The 21,265-nt window shown below is 44.3% G+C and overlaps 4 protein-coding genes across 4 annotated transcripts; 2 read left to right on the top strand and 2 right to left on the bottom strand.

Moving 5' to 3' along the window:
• The first annotated feature begins 3,120 nt into the window (after nucleotides 1-3,120).
• Nucleotides 3,121-4,863, top strand: LOC136443765 (cAMP-regulated D2 protein-like). The gene has a single exon (XM_066441127.1). The coding sequence runs from the start codon at nucleotides 3,121-3,123 to the stop codon at nucleotides 4,861-4,863; it is 1,743 nt and encodes a 580-aa protein (XP_066297224.1).
• A 4,510-nt stretch (nucleotides 4,864-9,373) lies between these two features.
• Nucleotides 9,374-11,804, top strand: LOC136443766 (golgin subfamily A member 6-like protein 22). Its single transcript, XM_066441128.1, has 3 exons — nucleotides 9,374-9,675; nucleotides 10,359-10,751; nucleotides 10,982-11,804. Exons 1-3 carry the CDS (start codon nucleotides 9,488-9,490, stop codon nucleotides 11,802-11,804), a joined length of 1,404 nt encoding a protein of 467 aa, XP_066297225.1. The 5' UTR covers nucleotides 9,374-9,487.
• A 2,905-nt stretch (nucleotides 11,805-14,709) lies between these two features.
• On the bottom strand, nucleotides 14,710-18,119 carry LOC136443767 (myosin-2 heavy chain-like). Its single transcript, XM_066441130.1, has 6 exons — nucleotides 17,939-18,119; nucleotides 17,439-17,627; nucleotides 16,751-16,951; nucleotides 15,708-16,433; nucleotides 15,253-15,510; nucleotides 14,710-15,112 (listed from the first exon to the last, which is right to left on the bottom strand). Exons 1-6 carry the CDS (start codon nucleotides 18,117-18,119, stop codon nucleotides 15,081-15,083), a joined length of 1,587 nt encoding a protein of 528 aa, XP_066297227.1. The 3' UTR covers nucleotides 14,710-15,080.
• A 1,605-nt stretch (nucleotides 18,120-19,724) lies between these two features.
• On the bottom strand, nucleotides 19,725-21,208 carry LOC136443411 (caspase-8-like). The gene has a single exon (XM_066440633.1). It carries the CDS (start codon nucleotides 21,135-21,137, stop codon nucleotides 20,613-20,615), a length of 525 nt encoding a protein of 174 aa, XP_066296730.1. The 5' UTR covers nucleotides 21,138-21,208; the 3' UTR covers nucleotides 19,725-20,612.
• Nucleotides 21,209-21,265: the final 57 nt, after the last annotated feature.

The raw sequence follows: 21,265 nt of genomic DNA on the forward strand, positions 1-21,265 counted from the left end.
AGGCGTCAACAGTGGAGGACATGTCGTCTAGGTCGTGCTTCAAGGCGTCAACAGCGGAGGACAGTTGGCGCATGTCGTCTTGGTCGCGCTCCAACCGTTGCAGGGCCGCAGACAGCGCCTCCAAAGACGTTCGGATCTCGCTATGACCAGCCGCCAACAAGCTCAACTCCTGCTGCTGAGTTTTCTGCATCTCCAGTTGTCGAACGGCCGAACCGTTACCGCTGGACGCCAGCTCTTCCACGGTGTCACCCAGAGTCGAGCAGCACTCGTCCTGTCTCGCCTCCAGTTCTGCGATCTGATATGGAATAGCCTACACTCACACAAAACATCAAGTTATAAAAGTGTACGTTGATGAAAGTTAGACATCGAGGTAGTAAGATACGCCAAAAATAATTACTCAAGCAACTGGGCCTTCATCACCTGGACAAGGTGGTGCGTTATACTAAATGCTGGTGATACAGATTGAGACAGAAATATTGATATTGACCTTCATATTCGTCAGTAGCGGATTGATGCCGTGAAAGTAATTCCTGAATCTCTCCATCTCCGTTTGCATCTTTGCCATCTGACCTGTAATGTGAGATGCACTTTTTAAATTTTCTTTTCTAAATAGACCCTTTCTTGATATCTTCCATGTTTTCATTCGGAGAAATCAGTTCCTCTGACGTGACATATTCTACGTTTTTGTTGTTATGTAACTTATACCCCCTGCTGTGCGATGTGTTCTGGCTTTTCCTTTCTTTACAGTTCATGATGGAGAGAATACGGGGCGGATTACCGTCAAAATGTAATGTAGAGCTTCTCGTGTGACAGTGGTATTACATTGTACATAACAACTATGCAGACTGAAGCAGTGAAACATTCTTCCTTACCAGACATCTGTTTGAATGATCGCTGGAGAGAGCTGAGGTCCAACTGGAGGTGAGAAGACTCCTGTGCGGACTTGCTGCTGGGGGCGGCCGCGGTGGACACCAACAACACTAGGTACACAACAAACCGCGACATGTTGGCTCCTCTGAGGTCTGCCAGTAGCGAGCTTTGTACCAATGACTAGCAATCCCGTTAGATAGTCACAAGGTCCGGGTTCGCTCCCCGCTGCTGTTCTGAACACCGATGCGTTACAGGTAGGGGTTGCCAGTCCTTCGGATGGGACGCTAAGCCGGCGGCCCCGATGCGTTACAGGTAGGGGTTGCAGCCCTTCGGATGGGACGCTAAGCCGGCGGCCCCGATGCGTTACAGGTAGGGGTTGCAGCCCTTCGGATGGGACGCTAAGCCGGCGGCCCCGTGTTCCAGGAGCACCTCAAGCGCTGAACAGACCCGTCACCACTTATCGGAAAGGGTAGAGCCGTCCCGATGTGCACTGGCGACAAGAGACAAGCCGTCTTTAACTCAAATTTTAGACTATTTGTAACCCTGTGATTAGTTGTGTAGCCTTGGCAAAAACTAATCAAAAGCACCTAAACTAATTACAATGGCCTTAAACGAACTTCAGGCTTTGAGGCCTCGCTAATTAAGAGCCAAGGTCGTGTTTGTCCACTAGATTAGGTTCCATCCAGACACACATGATTCTTTACCTGGTTCTTGGGAATTTTTAGCAAGAGGTAGGAAAGCTTGAAAACCTGAGGGTATTCCCTTCTAAGGTTTTCTGTCATGTTGGTGTTTTTAATTCCAGTTCAGTAAACACGGGAACTTACAAATTGAATCTATGTGGCCTGTTACCTTACGTCGCGTGACGTGTTCTTCCTACAAAAACCGCGGGAAAGTTTTTTTTAATCTAATACAAATTGAGTCACAAGAAAGATATCAGTTTTACCTATGCAAATAGGAAGTTAACGTTAATTGTGCGTTTTTCAAAGGAAACTAAAAGGTGTGAGTTTGAGTTTATTAGAATCCACAATTAGATTAAGTTGAAACGCCTACTATTCTATGCTAATCATACCACAAAGTTCTCACCGGTATTACATCAGCCCAAGGACATTATGTCCTTGATCAGCCTGTCCCCAATTGACCTTTGTAGGCGTTTAACGGCACCAACTCGAGTCATACGTACTGCTCGTTGATTGGACCATGCGTGCTGCTCGCTGATTGGTCCAGTCATGCGTGCTGCTCGTTGATTGGACCAGTAGGTCGAGAGTTTGAATTCCGATTATTGCCGCTCAATAGTGGCGTCAGAGGACTAAACTAGATCACCATGTAGCTTAGTCTTGTGCCGCTTTTGATCACTTCTGATAAGAAAACCGCACGCAGATGTGTTAAACAGTGGCGTTAAATGTTAATTTCATAAAGATTACAGCAACTAGAACATTTCCAGTTTTCAAGCCTCATTAAATGCTCTGGGTGCCTTAAAAAAAGCGTGTTTTTCTCTGACTAATAGGTTCATGTTTTGATAAATGCAATGAAACATGCCAAACATGCTAATAAAAAGTAGAATATTCTGAAAGGTTGTTTTTGACTGATGACCGTATGCCAAAATTGACGGACACGAGGCCGATAATTTGCATTTCTATGTTTTTATTTTGCAACTCTACGTTTTGACAATGTCTTCATACTAGTCAACCCTGACCTTCTGACATGTGTTAAGCTGGCTCGTGTAAATGACGCCACCTTTTAGCAATACTGAAAGTTGCATGCAACATTAATGTTGGGTTTGCTTGCGTGCATGTCCTAGATGAAAATTAGGGTCAAACAGATGTAGAGAGTACTAAATGTACTCACTATGGAGGATGGTATTCAGAATAGAGAATCACACGGAAGAAAATAACATTAAATATTTTTCAAAAACGTTGGCGCCGTGAGATAAAAAGACTATGGTATGGTTAGCTGACGATGTAAAAAAGGTTTGTGTACTTCTTTAGTGTCGTCCTCTGTGTTGATTGGTCAACAACGATAAGAGTGCTAAATTAAACACTCTTTGATCTGGTACGGGTCCAAAAGGTACTCGAGTGAAGAAAACAACATGTTGACGCCTTTTCCTAGTGTCGTCCTCTGTGTTAATTTGTCACAATGATAAGAGTGCTAAATTAAACAGTCTTAATCTGCTAAGGGTCCGGAAGGGCACTCGGGTGAAGAAGGCAACATGCTGTCACCTGACGTCAGCCTGCAGTCAAGCGTCATCTAAGCATGGCGACAGCAACGGTCTCCCAGCTCTTGGTCTTCGCAGCCGTTGTTTCCGTTGGGCTCGCCGCCCGACCGACGGAACCGGACGGTCCGATCGTGAACACGCGGTATGGAGCCGTGCGGGGCATGTACGCGGAGGAGGGGGCCATCTTCCTCGGGCTCCCGTTCGGGGTCCCTCCGGTAGGCGCGCTGCGCTGGAAGCCTCCTCGGGCGCACAACGCGTCCTGGGCGCCCGCAGTCCGAGACGGTACGGTACCGGGTCCGGCGTGCCGACAGCCGGGGTGCGGACCGACCGGCACCGACTGGCAGCACACCTGCAACCGTGACAAAAACCGAACGCAGAGCGAAGACTGTCTGTACCTGAACGTCTTCGTGCCCAGATCCGCTCTGAACTCAACTGCCAGGCTGCCTGTTATGTGTTGGTTCCATGGCGGAAATTACAGGTTCGGCACTGGCGGTGCTATAATATATGATGGGCGGATTTTGGCCAACAAAACCAACACTGTCGTCGTGACGACCAACTACAGGCTCGGGGCTTTCGGCTTTCTGGTGACCGGTGAGGGGGAAGACGACGCCAGGGGGAACTATGGAACCTTAGATCAGATGGAGGCGCTAAAGTGGGTCCAACAGAACATCGCTGACTTCGGCGGAGACAAGGACAAAGTGACGATTTTCGGACAGAGCTCCGGGTCAGATTCGGTTGCAGTTCTGCTGACATCCGACAGGGCGGCGCACCTGTTCCACCAGGGCATCATGCTGAGCGTGCCGTTCTCCATCTCTCACAAGACTCAGTTCGAAGCGGTTCGATTCGGGACGGACTTTGTCAAGTTGGCGAACTGTTCTGCCGGGGACATGAAGTGCCTTCGCTCCAAGTCGGCTGATGAAGTTCTTCACGCCCAGGATGAAGTGGATAGTTACATCGCGAACCCCTTTCACCTCCTTCAGAGGTTCATGCAATGGGGCCCAACAGTAGACGGTGATGTTTTGCCGAGACAAACTTTAGATAGTTTTGCAAAGGGGAAGTTCCAGAGAAAACCGTTCATCATTGGCACTGTAGCAGAAGAGGCTGTTTATTACATTTATAGTGCCTTTAATAAGCCCGTTTCTAGACTTGAGTTGGACGGGGCTACTTTAGCCTTTCTACGTACAAAAGCGCTGCCAGTCCTTAACGAATATAACCCGCCGCAAACATCAGACTACCGCCCGTTTTTGTCCGTCCTGGTGACGGACTGGCTTTTTAATTGTCCGACCCGAAATGCGATTCGAAGCGTCGTCACCAGCGGTCAAGGCGACGTCTGGCTGTACGTCTTCGATCACGCCTTTTCCTTTAAGACGTTCTGGCACTCCTCTCCCTTCTGCCAGGGCCACGTCTGTCACGGCGAAGACATCCCGTTCGCGTTTCAGACGCCCTTACTGGTGAACTTGAGCTTCACCCCCGACGAACAAGTCCTGGCCGACTCCATGGCTTATCACTACGGTAACTTCGCACATACAGGGGACCCCAACAAACTCAGTCCGCATGTCTACAACACAGGTAACTTCGCACACACGGGGGACCCTAACAAACCCAGTCCTCATGTCCACAGCACAGGCAATGGCCTAAAACAACCCCTGAACTGGCCCAGGTACAACGAAGGGAACCGTTTCCCCAACATGAACTTCACCACTAATCAGAACGTCATTGTTCATGACTATAACAAGGAGAAATGTGACTTCTGGGATAAAGAAGATATCTACTCAGATTAGAATTAGCAAATTAGAAAGAACAATTCATGGATAGTTTTGATGAACAAATGAAGACTAGGAGATCTTCACATGTCTTAAGATGACATTGTAGCTAAATAATCCTATTCAATAATTTTGTAAACATTTTAGTAGACATGAATACATGGTACCATACATGGTTTATACGTCTAGATGACTCCAGCTGATGCAGATATTACCAGAGGTATATAACTTTAATGTCAAGTGGTATTGCAGATACTAGTTTCACTCGCAAATGAAAGAGGCAGCCGATCATAAATTTTGTAAGATCATTTTACCGATAAGGTAATTCTTCCGTGTTTAAAGCATGTTGTAAGCAGATACAATGATGTCTACAGCTTGCATAATGTTATAATGCAAAGATGTTCTTTCAGTAAAATTGTAGCTCAATTGTATGAAAAATAAATACATGTCAGAATCCTACTATGGAAGTGCTCTGTCCTTGAATTGAATTGAGTTGCGCTTTCTTCTTGCTTTTAACTTGCTTATAACTTGTTCTAAAACTCATAATATACTCTCATATTCTTGCAAAATACCAAAAACTGGTGAAAGACTTTTCAAAACAAATCTAACGGTCTCAGATAGTCATACTATGACCCTACTCAGTTTAAGTACTACTAGTGTCTTAATGAGGTCACCTACTTGTGTGACAATGATTGGCAGTTTTGTTCGTCGTGTCAATAGAGTTAGACCTTTGACCTGTTACGATCAGATATCTTATCAATGCGTTAGAGGGGGGGGGGGGGTAGAGCAATTGCCGGGAAGCTAGACTGATGCATAGCGGATAGGAAAAGCGGATTCAGAGAATAGAACTTTGCAACAGACCTGAGTCCGCTTACAGAGGTGCCTTCATGTGACATGTCGTCCTTGTATAGGGCTGTTTAACCATAGCCAAATTTGTATATAGCTTTGATGTGAAGTGAACGTTAGTGAACTTTATTGCTCAACAATCGTACATGGTACAATGTATGGCATGAAATCAACAATACTACAAGGCTAATCTATCCTACAATTCTAAGTACAAAATATTTTCGAAACCAGTGTATTTGTTACAATATATAATCATGTATGGGTAATTCTGTCTCGCTTTTCGAATGATTTATGGAGAAATTGACCTATGTACATGGATATAGGAGTCGGACATGACAACAGTACATAGAAAATATCGCTCTGTGTACCAGATAGGGTGAAGTTTGTTTTAGTAATAATAGTCTGTAAAAGCATATCTCTCTCTTTGCTATAAGTTGGACAATTCATATGAATTGTGAATTTAACCCTGGTCAATATTGACCGATGGAGGTCGATATAAAACAAATATGTCCCTTATCATACCTGTGTCGATAAGACTTGGGGACCGGTGTACCCGAGACAAATCACATGCCTTGTTTATTACCTCCACGAGAAGTGGAGGTATTGTTTTGGGCATGTCTATGTGTGTGTGTGTGTCTGTGTGTTTGTGGTCAGCACAACTTAATAACCTCTGTGATGATATTTGATATGTGGGATGTGAGTAGGTGTTGATAACACGAAAGTTAGCGTCAATTTGGCCCCCCTGGTATGTGACCTTGGTACTGCAGCAAAACTTCCGGTTTCTGTATCTTCCGTCCTGGACGTGCTATGGCCTTGATCTTATGGTGGCAAATACATTTTGATGTAAGGGGGAAGGATGTAGGTTTGGGCCCGTAATAGCTTCCCCTGGAACTGTAGGGGCGTTTTTATCAACATCTTTCAAAGAGGATAACATAACAAAGGAACGGCGGATGTCCATGGTATTTGGTATGGATGCAGCTTTGTCGGGGGAAAGGGCTGTAAGTAACTTTACAGTAGCGTGCGTAGTCCAGTGGTTAGCGATCTTGCCTCTGGAACTAGAAGCCCCGGGTTCGATCCCGGCTGTGTTGCTCACCCGACATGCACGCTACCGGAAAAGATCGCAGTCCTTAGGGCGGGACGTTAAGCCGTGGTCCACTGTTCATTGTGCTATCCGAAAAGTGCTAGGGGAATTTCCCTGGTACAATGAACCTGTAAATACTGTACATAGCGTCTGTCTTCTCTGTCACGACCAGTGGAAGATTAGCTCTTCAGTGAGCTAAAACTGGATTGAGATTACTTTCCTTTTCCTTTCCTTTCCTAACTACAGAACGTTCGTGCGAATAACAAAGCCCAACGTGGTCGCTGGGTTTCTCTGTGCGTTAGGCCGTTAGCCCTAGTGGTGAGCGTGTTATCATACTACAATGGTATAGAATAATGTACCAGTAAAGTTGAGATCCCATAGGTTTTTACATCATTCTCCTAAAGCGGTGATGTGTTACCCGCATTGCCGTAGCCCCACCTATATGTTATACATGTAAATAGCGTAGGATAAACGGGTGTTGCTTCTTATTCAAAGGTTCATCATGAAATGGGATATTACTGTAACAAGCAGCTAGATTCTAAGCATGTGTATAGCTTTGGCTTATTTGGTGCGACTTTTTTGCGCGAAGTGAAAAGGCGTATCACTAGAAAGACGTGTATAACGCTTCACAAAGGCATGCAAATACAAGATAGAACTGTTTGGATATTACTAAAAAGTGATATTTTATAGCTTACTCTTCTACATCTAATTGTGTGCACGTTAGGTTATCTGAACGTTCCAGGGAACAAAGGAAAGCTTTTAAAAACGACTCGAACGCCACCCGCACCGGTAGAGAAGCGAACGTCTTTGCGTGTCCTTGACATGAGCAGGTCAAGACGTCGTAAGGAAACAAACATCTTCCTTAGAAAAACTATGAAGACGCTGCGCAACTGCTTACAATTCTGGACCCCTAGATCCACTCTAAATTATTCAGTTCGACCTATTATTGCTCAGTAATCCACAGAAATATCCTGCCTACCTGTTTTGAAATTTAGAAAGAAAACAGACCCGGTATGCCACTTTTGTCCGATAAGTGGGACACGCACTCATGGCCCATCAACAGGAATTCCGGAACATAATACAAAGATTAACAAACCGCTCCTCCCGCAGAGGGCATCATGCCAAACCGCTGGGTGTTGATCCGTTTTCCGTTGTCCCTAGCAACCGCGCAGAGGCCACAACACTACCAAAACACGGTCACTATCTGCGCTGGAGAGGCGCGCGGGGTATTTTCTAGTTACGTTAGAAGAGTAGTGTTTCTGTTTCTGGCAAATACTCCGGCCCTCTTCCACAAAACATGACCAAAAGAGCTTTTAGTCTACTAATTTTAACAACAACTATCTTCGTTTGAGTTGCGATTCTTATACTCTCATCCGAAGGGACACCCTTGTGCCATCGTCTTCTGTTGGTTCACTTCTCCAACATTCGGCTCATGGACCAAGTAGGTGAGGCGCTATCCCGCTTGGATGAACAGTTCCATTGCTAGAAATTGCCGTATATTTTCCTACAAGGACGGCCGACAAGTAAGACGTCGCTGAGGTGTGCTGAAGTACAGGAGGTTGCGGTCATTTACTAGTATCTCGTGAGGAAGGTTGATGAATAGGGCGTCGCGGTGGTGTGTTGCAGTACAGAGGATTACTGTCCTTTTTTTCAGAAGGAATTCCGACATGTGGGGTATCACTGTGGTGTGCTGAAGTACAGGAGATTGCTGTCCTTTCTCTCAGAAGGAAGGCCAACAATTAGGGCGTCGCTGCGGCGTGTTGAAGACCGACCAGCACCAGCATGAGCGCCGTGATGTCGGCGCTGTCGAGCCGCAGGGGAAGCCGAGTGTCCACGCCGGCCGGCTCGGGTGAGTAAGTGTGCTGGCACAAGTGACTGTGTGCTTAGCCATAGTAACACAGTGCTTATGGCTATGTGTTGTTGTTTTTCTCCTTCATTCTGGTTGTCAGATCTCCTGTGGTGCAAATAGCTAGACTAAGGGAAAGATGAGACCAATATGACTGCTATATTTCGTTAAAAGGAGGAGGTAGGATTACGAAGTACAAAGGATACAGAAGAGTTAACGTGCTGTCTAGTGAGGTCAAACCTGACCACCGAAAAATGGCCAGGTTGTCCTTGTGTAGAGGCGGAGACCATGTTTGACTGTGCTTCATTGACACTGAGATCAGTGTAATAGAAACCCATATACATGTATATAGCTGCAGCGTGTATGCTAATGGTGGATCCATTGTCGCACCAGTTACCGGGTCGGTGGCAGAAGTATCATCGGACTCAGAGGCGAGGCAGGCCGAGCAAATCCACCACCTCGTGCCCCCCCTCTAAAACAGTCCGTAACGGTTATTTCCATGTTTTTCAAGTTACCGGGTCAATGGCCAGAGTGTCCTCGGACTCGGAGGCGAGGCAGGCCGAGCGAATCCACCACCTCACCCCCCTAAAACTATCTCTAACGGCTACTTCCATGTTTTTCCAGTTACCGGGTCGATGGCCGGGGTGTCCTTGGACTCAGAGGCGAGGCAGGCCGAGCAGATCCATAACCTCATGCCCCCCCCCCCTCCCCACAGTCCGTAACGGCTACTTCCATGTTGTTCCAGTTACCGGGTCGATGGCCGGAGTGTCCTCGGACTCGGAGGCGAGGCAGGCCGAGCAGATCCACCACCTCACCCCCCTATAACTATCTCTAACGGCTACTTCCATGTTTTTCCAGTTACCGGGTCGATGGCCGGGGTGTCCTCGGACTCGGAGGCGAGGCAAGCCGAGCAGATCCATCACCTGATGGTCGCTGCCCGGAAGTGGCGGCAGAAGTACGAGAACGCCAGTCTGGAGCTCAAGGCGGCCGCCAAGAAGAGGAAGGAGATGGAGGAAGACTTCTTAAGGAAACAGCTGAAGATGCAAGAAGAACACAGGTAAGGATTACATATTCATTCCTTTCTTCCTTGAGTTTTCCATAGTTCGCTTTATCATTAGCTTATTTTAATACGTCATTCGTTTTTCAATGATACTGCATTCAGGATAAATCAATAAAATTCATTTGGAAAATGTATGCCCGAAAACAAAAGTTTTCTTTATCAGAGAAATTGGATCAAAAGTGTCAAGTCTACTCAACGAACATGCGTTGCAAGATTTTTTTTGAAATGGCATGTAAGATGGATGTTATATTGTAAAGCGGCATAATAGACAGTGTTTGCCACGGTACTCCTATCTGCTGATGCATGATTGTATGCAAGAGTTTTAAATGTAAGACAGAAGCAGCTCTGGAAGAGAGAACAACAAAGGGATGGGTGTGGAGAATGTGCACGTGAAGAAATTAACAATGGTGTATTGTCTGTCGTATAGTCTGCGTCTTAGTAACAGATCCTTCGTTTCCTCCTTATTCTTATCATTACAGATAATGGAGAAATTGTTTTAAGATACAGCTACCCCTGATCTCTCTCTCTCTCTCTCTCTCTCTCTCCCTCTCTCTTTCTCTATCACTCTCTTTCTCTATCACTCTCTCCCAAATATACCTTTTGCAGTTATCAATCACGCTTGAGTTTTTTTAACAAAGATTGAATTTTGAGTGTCTGCCATTGCTTTTATATCATTCCAGACAACACGAGAAGGAGGTTCTTAAGGCGCAGTCCGACAAGTACGAAGTGAAGATCACAAAGCTTACGGAGCTGATCAGCGGGTTGAAGAAATCTTTGTGGCCGACAAAGAAACTCGCCGAGCTGAACTTCCAGATCGATTACGAGCGGGCCATGCGCAGAAAGGACACGGATAACTTCACAAAGGACAGGCAGAAACTCGAGGATGAGCTGAAAGAGGAGAGCGAACAGAAACGTACTTTGATGGACAGGAAGAAGAGAAGAGTGTGCCAGCTCTGGCGGATGTCTGCTAAGGCGGCAACCATGACAGAACAGCTGTGCAAGATGGCAGAAGAGGAAGGCACGCAGAATCGATCAAGGAGAAAGTTTCTGGAGAAACAGACGAAGAGGTACGAGTATAATCAGCATCAACGTTGTCATGACTTTGTCTTATTTTTTTGTTTCATATTCAACTGTCTAAGATTTGTCTTCGCCTCATTAACATAGCAATTCATAGTTTCTAGTTAGGTGCACGTTGGACTACAGCTTTTGTTTAGTCACTGAAGAAAGGTGCGGCATGTCATCTGAAACGTCTGACGTTTTCAAAATCTGATCAGCTGATTGAGTAACATTTTTTTTGGCACAGGTACGAGTTCAGGTGGGAGGAGGAGAGAGACCGCGCGATGAGGCTGCATGATGCCGTCATTGGTGAGGTGGAGAAGAAAGGTGCGGACGATGCAAAGTTGGAAACGTTGCGGCAATCCTTCGAGTCGGAACTGAAGGATCTCCGGAGTCAGCTTCAGATGGACAACACGAAGCTGAAGGCTGAGTTTGCATGGCAAGAGATGGACTTGGTGAATCTGTACGAGAAAGCACACCAGGAGAACACACGCATCGTGTCTGAGGTAGAAGAGAAAGTAGGCGATATGAAAAGAGAGTTCTGCATGGTTTTCGAGCAGATACGAGACATACAGCAGACTGTGACGTATATGGATGAGAAGCTGTACCCAGTCCATCTTATCGTGCAGAAACTGGACACGGAGAAGGTGGGAACGCGCGCAGACATGGCGAAGACAAACGTCTCGCATACCGTACGGCAGATTTGTGTGAATGTGTCCAAACAGCGCAGGGAACTAGCCGAGACGCTAGACGACGTAGAAGACTCTCTCACGGCGGGAATCTCTCCTCAAGCACAGCAGGAACTCTTGGACAACTTGACTCACCTGCAGGTTCTTGTTGACCTGAACAGTCGAGAGCTCGGGGAGCTGAGGAGAATCCTCAAGTGTCGTAAAGCCTCACAGTTTTACGACAGGTCAAAGGGCATGTCATTGACGCAAAATCACGCGTTATCTCCCAGACAATCCAAGCTGTCAGGCAAAGGGAAAACGTCTACAAAGGTTCCCAGAGGGTCTGCAAGACTGTCTGCTGCCTCTAAGGGATCGATTCAAACTATTTGGGTGGATTTGTAGTGCAATATAATGGAAAGTCTTTTGGCTGAAATGGTTGCATGTAAAAGTTGCTATTTTTGATATGATTAAGACACATAGTAATTGAAGAATAAGTCACGACGGAATTGTTGTACGAGAATGTCTATATCTGAATCAGATTATTTGTTTATATCTGTAGATGAGTTTTAAGCAGATGGAATTATCATAATGTTATGTTTGAAGAGACACTAGTTGCGGTAGGATGATTCTTGAAGGATCATAGATTTCTGTGTCTTATTCAATAATGTTTTTTCATGTACATGAAACTAATTATGACTTTCCCGAAGAAATTCTTAACAAACTGTAGCCTACATGAAGTGCTCAGGCCATTGCAGAGATAAATATTGCATTACGCCATACAATAAGCTAAATAAAGATGCTTGACTACTTATCTCTGAGGTTTTGCTTCGCTGACGCATTCTACACGTTGCAATAATCGTTTTGCCAGTTCATTTTGTCGGGGTTGCTAAGATACTTGAATAAAATGAGATAATCATATCGCTGACTCACAAGTTATTAATAGATCCAAAAAAGGATTGTCGTTACGTTGTAGTCATCATTCCAGGGTATCATCACTCCTTTGGAGGAACCCTCCCTTGTCAGACTCCAAGTTTTCCTCTGTCGAGCGGTTCTTGGCCATGTAGGGCCCAGGTGTTGAGTGTTTTTCTCACTTACTGCTTCCTTCATCTCTACGTAGTAGTAGTATTGTTTAATTCAATTCTACATATTATTAATTTCTATCATTATTTATCAGCATTTTCATAAACATTCAGTCTTAGAGTTTTTTGAGGTTTTGGAAACGTGTAACTTGACAATCACATCCTACAATGATAACATCGGTGACCGAAACGCTACAACAAGTACACGTTGCTACGATACCACCGGTGACAAGTTTCGTCTACAGATATCTTTTTGACTAGCTTTGAGGCTTTATCATGGAAAATGCATTAGTAGTGGTATCCTTTAGCCATGAAATATTCATAGACGACGTGTTGCAAAAAGCGAGCGCTGTTGTTCGTAAGGAAAATGGAGATAGAGGAGATACTAAGCTGCCATTATCCCCTCTTACACTTCCATCGGTGTCTTTCCTTTTTATTGAAAGACTAAAGAAAGGACTGAATGTGATACACAATTTGTAGCGTAGCGCAAATCCTCATGTAAGCTCTTTTACGTGAATAAAGAATCCAATGTTTACTTTACATAATTAATTCATGAAGGTGGTGCGCCGTTTATGTACTGTTGAATGGGGGAGATTTTCGACCTATGAAAAGACCGCTTCGGGTTTCCTCATCTCTGTGGTATTTCACTCTATACTCTGCACACTGTTGACGCCAACGTTTGCCCTTCCGTGAGCGACGGGAAAATCATTTCAACGGAATAGTGTTAAACAGGCCTACTGCCATGGACGACACTACGGACGCCAAAATACCAGACACAGAGGACGACAACTACACGCAGTTACAAGGCCTGTCGAAGGAATGGCGGAAGAGGTAAGGAGATAGGGTTTCCATATGATTTCATAATCAGAACACGGTTTAAAAAGCTTTCGTTTATAGCCTTTTTGAATATGTTGGATCGTGGATGATCAGTTTTCGACGTTGTGGATAAAGAGCTATACAGAGTAGTTTATATGTTTACTGTTTATGTTTGTGAGAACATGTCTGTTTTTGTTGTAGTGTTACCATAGTGATAAGAGAAATAATGACGCAGTATTACTAGTCAGTCGGACAACAGATCAAAATCATGTTGATGAATTCGTGTAGGAATTTAAAGCGGAATCAAAGAAGCCAAAGGATGCTATTGACATGAACGAAGAGATCCTTGCCATTTGCTGCTGACTTGCTCACATTGCACTGCAGCATAGGTGTCACTGCTAATAGATGCGTTCCCAAATAAGCCCATTCGTAATTCCGACTACGCATGTGCAGTGTCAAAGGTGAAGGCCCCTGGCTTGTAAACAGTTCTCGTCTGGACATTGCCTAGATTTGCATAACAATGCCCAGACGGGTTTTGTATACGTCTCAGGGGCCTTTACCTTTGACACTGCACATGCGTAGTCGGAACTACGAATGGGCTTATTAACACTCGGGTGTGTACAAAGAGCATTTCTATTCACTGATATCTCCTAAGATACCGGCATGCCAAAAACCAGCGAGAGGAGCTGGAAACCCTACTGAAGAGGCTGGAGAAGGAGCGGCGGATGGCACAGATGGAGCAGGAGCAGCTGGAGGAGAGGAGCAGGCTGGAACTTGAGGAGGAGAAGAAAGCACTGGACCTGCAGGTATGTTTGTTTTTGTCTAATCTTATCTATTTATCTACAGGTATATTGAGGCATAATGGGAAGGCATAGCGAGCCCTCTTTGCATAAATATACCCTGTCAATGAAACATCAAGGAAACTTGGGTTTGTTTGTTTGTTAGTCTGGGCTTGTTTATAGTACTACACGGGGACTATGCGGCAACAGCGTCCTTTCTGAAGATGTGGCATGAATGTGTACGGTTGACTTGATATTGTCCACTACTACTTTCTAGCAAGGAAACGTGCTGTAATATGTGCTACTAGGCACTAAATAGTAAGCAACAACATCTTGAGTGAGACATTGATGTATGTCAAGACATTTATGATTGTGATCGGTTTATTACAACTTGAATTCTTGTCTGAATGTGAATTGTAATTAACAGATTAAGACAGATTCAATAATATACATGATTTACATGCAGTTTCTGTTCATTTCATGTGTAGTATAATTATGATTTATTTGTTTTGGTACGTTGTTTTGTTTTCTACGTCTATTATCCTTATTAATATGAAAATGCAATAATCAAACAAAGCAGTGGCTAAAGCTATCATATATAGCATCGACAATATCATTTTAATTAAACCTCTGACATCTTTAGATATCTGAGAAATAGGCCTAACGAAGTTTACCCCCAAATCGTGATACAGTATGAATGTCGTATCGTTCAAAGTTGGGGGAACTGTACATAAACATCAATGAACCCAGCCTGAATTAAAAAAAGACCTCTAAACATAATTATTTGAAGCCAATGCTACCTGCGAGCTAGTAATAGGATCATATATGTTATGCAACAATAAAATGTTAATGATTGAGACTCTTGGAATATTCATAGTAACGCAGTGCTTTATACTCAACTGCTTAATACATTACTTGTAAACGACTTTAGTAAACAAAGTAAGGTAACGGTAGTCGTGACATTAACCTCTATGTGTACCCCCATTGCTGTTGTCTCTGGTTGGTCACTCAGAACAATGTGTCGACAACTTAGGCCCTGTAAGAAAATTGCAATTCATTACTCTTTGATGCATTGTATCTATGTCACATGCACATACTTAATAGCTGGTATCTCTTTGATTGATAGGTTTAAAAAGGTCAGTACTTTTGTGAAAGAGAAAATTATGCATCTATTACCTTGATACTTGGTCTTCAGTCCATCCACAACACTCGTCAGTTCAAGGTCCTCAAGAGCCTCCATGAGAACATCTATGGTGGCCTCTTCTCCTTTGCGTTTCCGCCACTCCTGTAGCGCGTCCCAGCAGCGAGACTTGTCATCTCTGTTCCTGCCCTCAATGTTGGTGACGTCAGCCCAGCTCAGTCCTAACTTTACAGCCAGGTCCTTCCACTCAGCGGTCACGTTTTCCTTGATGAAATGGAAATGCCTCCTGGCGTCTGAAATTATTGAAGAAAAGTAGGTTGCGATGGGCCACGCCGATTTGTACAGGCACGACAATTAGCACACAACACACGTACATATGGAAGATATGCAAGTGTAAATAAGTAACTTAGCAACAGAGTTTATGTAAAATGATTAGCTACATGTACGATCTATTTTTCTATCCATCTATTTTCTGATCCTTAACCCTCACCTGTATCTTCTTCGGTCCCATCGCGGTTGACAACCCCACGTGGATCTCGGCTCATCTCGTACAAAATGCTGATTTGCTCCTTCAGCCGTTCCTTTTCAGTCTTGTCGGCCTCTGCCTGGGTTTTCAGCCGTTTATTCTCCCTTTTGTAAGCTTCTGCCTGGTTGTTAAGATGAACGTTTTCTTCTTCCAGTTTCCGACGCAGGGCAAAAGAGCTTCGTTTGGCTTCCTCCTCACGTCTGAGCGTAGTCATGAGGCCTTCGTTTTCTGTCGTCACGCGCTGAAGTTGTTGTTCGTTGCTGGTCAGCATCTCGCGGGAACGGCTGATCTCGTTTGATGCAGAGGCGATCCGCTTCTTCAGTCGTTCTATCTCCTTCTTGTCATCTTCTATCTGGCTCGTTAGATGCATGTTGCCTTGTTCCAGCCTCTGACACTGGTTGAGTGCACATCCTTTTGCTTGTTTTTCACGCGTTAGCTCATTCTTCAGGTGTGTTTTTTCGCGCAGATGCACAGTCTTTAGGCGCTCGTTTTCTGTCAGCATACTCTGAAGCTGTTGTTCTTTGTTCCTCAGGTTCTGTTTGGCGGACTCCAGTTGTTGCTTGAGCTGAGACAGCTGTCTCTGTGAGGTTGTCGCGTTGTCGTTTGGAGAAAACAGATGCGTCAGATTTTTTGCTCGCAGCCCTGTCTCTTCAAACAGTCGGTTCTGGTGTGCGAGAAAGTTGTCAGCCCCTGTATGAACGATATGCCATAAGAACGACAAGATGAACATTTGTTTAACAGTTGAACTTAACAATATCAATACCCATTGTAAGAACATGCACAATACATTATACACGTTGATTTCAACCTCAGCCTGGCCGAGATATGAGAGGTTTTGTCTTAAATGTATGCTACCTCCTTTTGACGTCTCAGTGGAAATTAGGACACAATATTCACCGAGGAACTAATTATGAAAATCCGCGCAATATGATTAAAAACTTGGACCTGTTATAATAGCGTTATCTTTATCTGATGTACACTTGTTGGATACACATGTGTTTACTTACACTCTGGCGTGAAGAACTCCATCAGAGCGGTTCCTGTTGCAGGAAACACGGCCGCTTGTCTTATGCATTCTGCCTGACTGATCCAAATGTGAAACATGTAGTTGTTCACATAACCCGGAAGCCCACTCACAACAACACAGGCGTCTGCATCCATACCGAGGTCAGCCACGTCATCAATTCCCATTGACTCCCAAGATGCGCCTGGAGAAATAAACAAGATAGATTGTTTTAATAGTAGTGAAGTCGAACGGTAAAAGGCGATAATCAGTTAACAGTTAATCATTTCTACTGGATAAAATGTACCCTCACCGGGTATGGAGCAATAAACAAGTTAGTTCTAACATTTGTAAAGTAGAGCGGCATAATGGGTTTATTATTTAACAGTTAATTTATTTAACAGTTAATCACTTCTACTGGATAAAACGTAACTTCACCAGGCATCATGCACAGACCTTCTAACGTTAGTCGCGGGACCTGCGCTTGTTGGTGTAGGTTTTGTCAGGGGACTCCTCTATTTTTTAAACAAATTTTACTGATCTTGTTTCGCAATCATGACGAGATCGTGATGACCTTTGTTACACGGTCCGTCTCTTGCTTGCATTCTGCATTAATGGTGGGTCGTTCAGGAAAGGCTAGGAAACTCTGAAATGTGAAATCTAACGTCCATATGATAAAAACATCCATTTACCTGATTCGAGTTTCTGTTCAACGTGATCACGCGGACGAGGCAGAGATTCTAGGAATGTCCACAGGTCGCCAATTACCGTCCACACCCCCGTCAATCCCGGCTGGATTGTCACGTCTTCATGTTTAGGAATCACTGACCGCAGCGCTCTCACCTGCACATGTGCCCCGTTTGCCAGCACGTCGGCAGCGTCTACAGGAACGATGTCGACATGACTTAAAACTCAGATCTTTGTCGTGATGTTGATAGTGTCAACAAAACGCTTCATTCTTCGTTGACGGGAAAAATTGGGGTGGATATATATTTCAAAAACAAACATTTTCCAAAATACTTAACTAGCGGTATGAATATGTTCTAACTATATTTTGTAATTGTTGAGTGGTGTTACGAAGTGTAATTTGAGAGAGTTTCTATTGTTTCATCATTCTGAACAAAGAAACGGACAGGAATACCCGTATCGAACGTTATCCCAGCCCAAGTTTGGCAAAAATAAATGTACGCACCTTCCGGCGTCAGGACCTCTACCAGTGCAGTTCCTAGTTTTGGAAACGTGACCAGCTGTTTTATTCCGGAGTCACCGTTCCCAGTCCGGAAATGCTCCCTCAGCGCCCAGCTGTTCACGCCGTCCGGGAGCCCGCTCACAACAACACAGGCGTCAGCTTCCATTTCAAGTTCAGCTTCCATTTCGAGGTTGTTCACCTGAACGCACCTGATACACGGGACCTTTACGACTAGTTGTGGCGTCAAACAATGCCAGACGCAAATACAGGTGCGTCAACGTCAGTCAACGACGCTTCAAGTCAAGTTCACAAGGTGTAGCGTCCTGTAGAAGGACGTACTGAATCAGGAAGTCCCTACCTGTGAAATATACATAACTTATATACATACATAAGAATATGATAACTTACAACTAAGGTGCCACTATTTGTGACGTACTGACAGGTTTGGCATCATGGTCGCCTTCAAAGCTCTCTTTTCTTTGGGATTTCTCTCCCTGACAGGCATGAACGAAGAACATACATGTTATCACATACAGGGAGACCTGGTTGACTAGTTGGGACGTCACACTAGAGATGCTATTACATGAAAGATTGCGTCAACGTCAGCAAACGAACCTTTGAACAACACCTATATGATATAGTGTCCTGTAGAACGGTGTTATGTCTCTACCTGTGAAACTAAAATGGCGTCCTGGTTACCAGTCCCGGCAGTAGTCAGGAGATTCCTCTAAGCTAGCTTGACGACCTTTGAATTTGTATTCTGTGGAATACACACGTACCAAAGTCAATAATATCATGCAATGCACACGAGTTCCCAGCTAAGAGCTGCGGAAGGTAGTGGCATCCAACAGAATTGTGTTGTCGAATTGAACTGCGTCACAGCTCCCAATATGAGTCGACACATCTTGATTGATTGTATGCATCAGAAATGTGACAGATTTTACACATGGTTGGCGTTCTATACATGCACACAAAGACCGCAGTGCTGCGTCCTTGATGTGCATAATATATTCAATATGTATGTATATTGCAAGGAGACTTCAGTGGTAATTACTCGCAATTTCTTCTAAACACACAAGTACCACAGAGAGTAATGTCAAGCGATTTACACAAGGTGCCAGCTAAGAACTGTCGGAAGAAGAACTAGTAGGCAGTTGTGTTCGGTCAAATTTTCAACTGCACCACACAAAAGACTAATTTCATGGGAACAACGCCCTGACATGTTTATGCATACAAAGAGTTTATTGATTATGTTCACACATGGTTGGCGATCTAGATATACACAAACACCACAGTAGTGCTGCATTACAATGGCATTAAGGTTTGATTATGCTGTACATAGTGTCTGCACTACATCTAACGTTATACCTTTTTTGAGCTATTTTCCCAGAAAGCAGTTGAACTACGTCGTATCAAACACTATGTGCAATAACGGACGTGTGATTTGGTTTGCTTTAGCCTTACGTTTGTGGAAGAAAGAATTGAATAGGACCATACCTCAATGTTGACATCTACTTATACAAGGGTCACATTTTCAAAAGCGGGTCATGGCCGGGTAGCTTGCGGGGACGAAAATACAATATAAAAGACACAAAAATCCTTACCATAAAACGAGTATATTCTTAAAATGCATTTTAAACGATAGGGCCCCGGCTTGGAAATGTGACCCTAGCATAAAAAGAAATGACTGAAGTACTGTTCTATTGTGTATACGATATTTTGGGCAATGCTGTTTGATTTGTCTTTGCTATGATGTCAGTGCCACACTAAACAAACACTCCAACCAGTATCACTTTCCCTGTTATTGTTTATTTGACCTCTCCATGGTTACAGTGGATTGACAGCTTGTAATGTCAAATCAACCGTACTCAATACCACTAGCCAATGATTGGCTACAGGTGACTAAAACTTACTGGAAAGTGCTGTGTCAATCACTGATAAAACAGTAATAATGATCATGGAATTAGGTATTTACAATGTCTTAATGGTGAATGTTATCCGGATATAAGAACAAGACAATCAAATGAAGGTATAATCAAGTATATAAACAAGATACATATTCCTGGTGCATTTCACCTTCCTTTACATGCTATTAGCCTGCAAGCAACATTAGGTTTAGTTGTATCCACATGTCAATACGCACATTCAACTTATGATTGGCTGTAGCTGAACAATATCAACTGCAGCGAAGTACTGAGTCAACCGTTAATAATAACAATAGAAATCATGACATCATGCAGGAGTGCAATATTGTGAATATTACCCATACATCAAAACAAGATAACTTATATGATTCTATAGTCAACTATACATATTCTTTCTGCATTTGAACTTCCAGTACATACTATCAGTCTTACCTTAGGTAACTATTTGTTCAAATGTCATCACAATCCACAGTGCAACTCTGTGACACAGAATTAACGCCATCCTGGCAGCTATAACAACATCATAATTGATATAATTGCCACCTTAACACGGCAAGTTAAAGTTTAGGATATAAACAATGTAAATGTAGTATTAAGTCTTCGAAATATCTGTGTCTCATGCCCCTGGACCCAAATAATGACAAGAAATAAGCTATTGGAAACAAATGCCCCTGGACTAAGACCAAGTCGGGAGAGAAATGGTTTGAAATCAAAGTCATGTTCTTTTGTTACTCATTTTGACCAGAAATGAATCACTTTGCGTTGAAGACGACCTTTTTGCGCAAAGTGCTGTGGTTTGAGGAGATCCACCCAAACTTGTCGTCATTGATGTCGTTCATTTTGCCGCACACCATGGCCATGATGGCGGACAGATCGTGAGTCGGGCCGAAATCTGCCAGCATTTTTGCCAAATGGTGCACATAGGGAGCCCCGTCCTGGTCCCGCCTGGCCACATAGCCTGGGACCGTGGCCAGGCCCAGGAAGAAGTCGGCTTCGTGGCAGATGAAGGGGACGGGTTTGGCGTCATGCTCGCCATCCAAGCCCTCCCTCCCCTGACTTTTCTCCCCCTGACAGGCCTGAATGAAGAACAGCTTCGGCTTGCCTTTGAGAGAGGGACATTTCTTAGCATTGACGGGCTTCATGAGCTCACAGATATCTATGCCTACGTCATCGGAGGAGTAGACCTTTCCCATGGTGCCGTGCGACATGATGCAGCAGACGAAACAGTCGGAGTCGGAGTGGTCGGCCTTTCCCTGGTCCTTCATCACGGTCACCATCTTGTGATGGTCAAGGTCACTGAAGGTCACGACGGTGAATCCAATGCGTTCGAAGACTTCTCGGAGGCGATCTGTAAGAAATAAATCATAATCGAAAATGAAGGAAGGTTTTTTAATATATTCATCTA

The sequence above is a fragment of the Branchiostoma lanceolatum genome, chromosome 10, assembly GCF_035083965.1.
Source record: "Branchiostoma lanceolatum isolate klBraLanc5 chromosome 10, klBraLanc5.hap2, whole genome shotgun sequence".
Classification (NCBI taxonomy): Eukaryota; Metazoa; Chordata; class Leptocardii; order Amphioxiformes; family Branchiostomatidae; genus Branchiostoma; species Branchiostoma lanceolatum.

What these genes read in the sequence shown, in the direction of transcription:
- LOC136443765 (XM_066441127.1), top strand. Translation starts at nt 3,121, where the DNA reads ATGGCGACAGCAACGGTCTCCCAGCTCTTGGTCTTCGCAGCCGTTGTT.
- LOC136443767 (XM_066441130.1), bottom strand. Translation starts at nt 18,119, where the DNA reads ATGGAAGCTGAACTTGAAATGGAAGCTGACGCCTGTGTTGTTGTGAGC. An exon ending in TGAACAGAAACTCGAATCAG is followed by an intron (nt 16,952 to 17,438) that starts GTAAATGGATGT and finishes TTATTTCTCCAG; the next exon opens with GCGCATCTTGGGAGTCAATG. An exon ending in GGAGTTCTTCACGCCAGAGT is followed by an intron (nt 16,434 to 16,750) that starts GTAAGTAAACAC and finishes TCGTTCATACAG; the next exon opens with GGGCTGACAACTTTCTCGCA.
- LOC136443411 (XM_066440633.1), bottom strand. Translation starts at nt 21,137, where the DNA reads ATGGTGACCGTGATGAAGGACCAGGGAAAGGCCGACCACTCCGACTCC.
- LOC136443766 (XM_066441128.1), top strand. Translation starts at nt 9,488, where the DNA reads ATGGCCGGGGTGTCCTCGGACTCGGAGGCGAGGCAAGCCGAGCAGATC. An exon ending in AAGATGCAAGAAGAACACAG is followed by an intron (nt 9,676 to 10,358) that starts GTAAGGATTACA and finishes ATATCATTCCAG; the next exon opens with ACAACACGAGAAGGAGGTTC. An exon ending in AAACAGACGAAGAGGTACGA is followed by an intron (nt 10,752 to 10,981) that starts GTATAATCAGCA and finishes TTTTTGGCACAG; the next exon opens with GTACGAGTTCAGGTGGGAGG.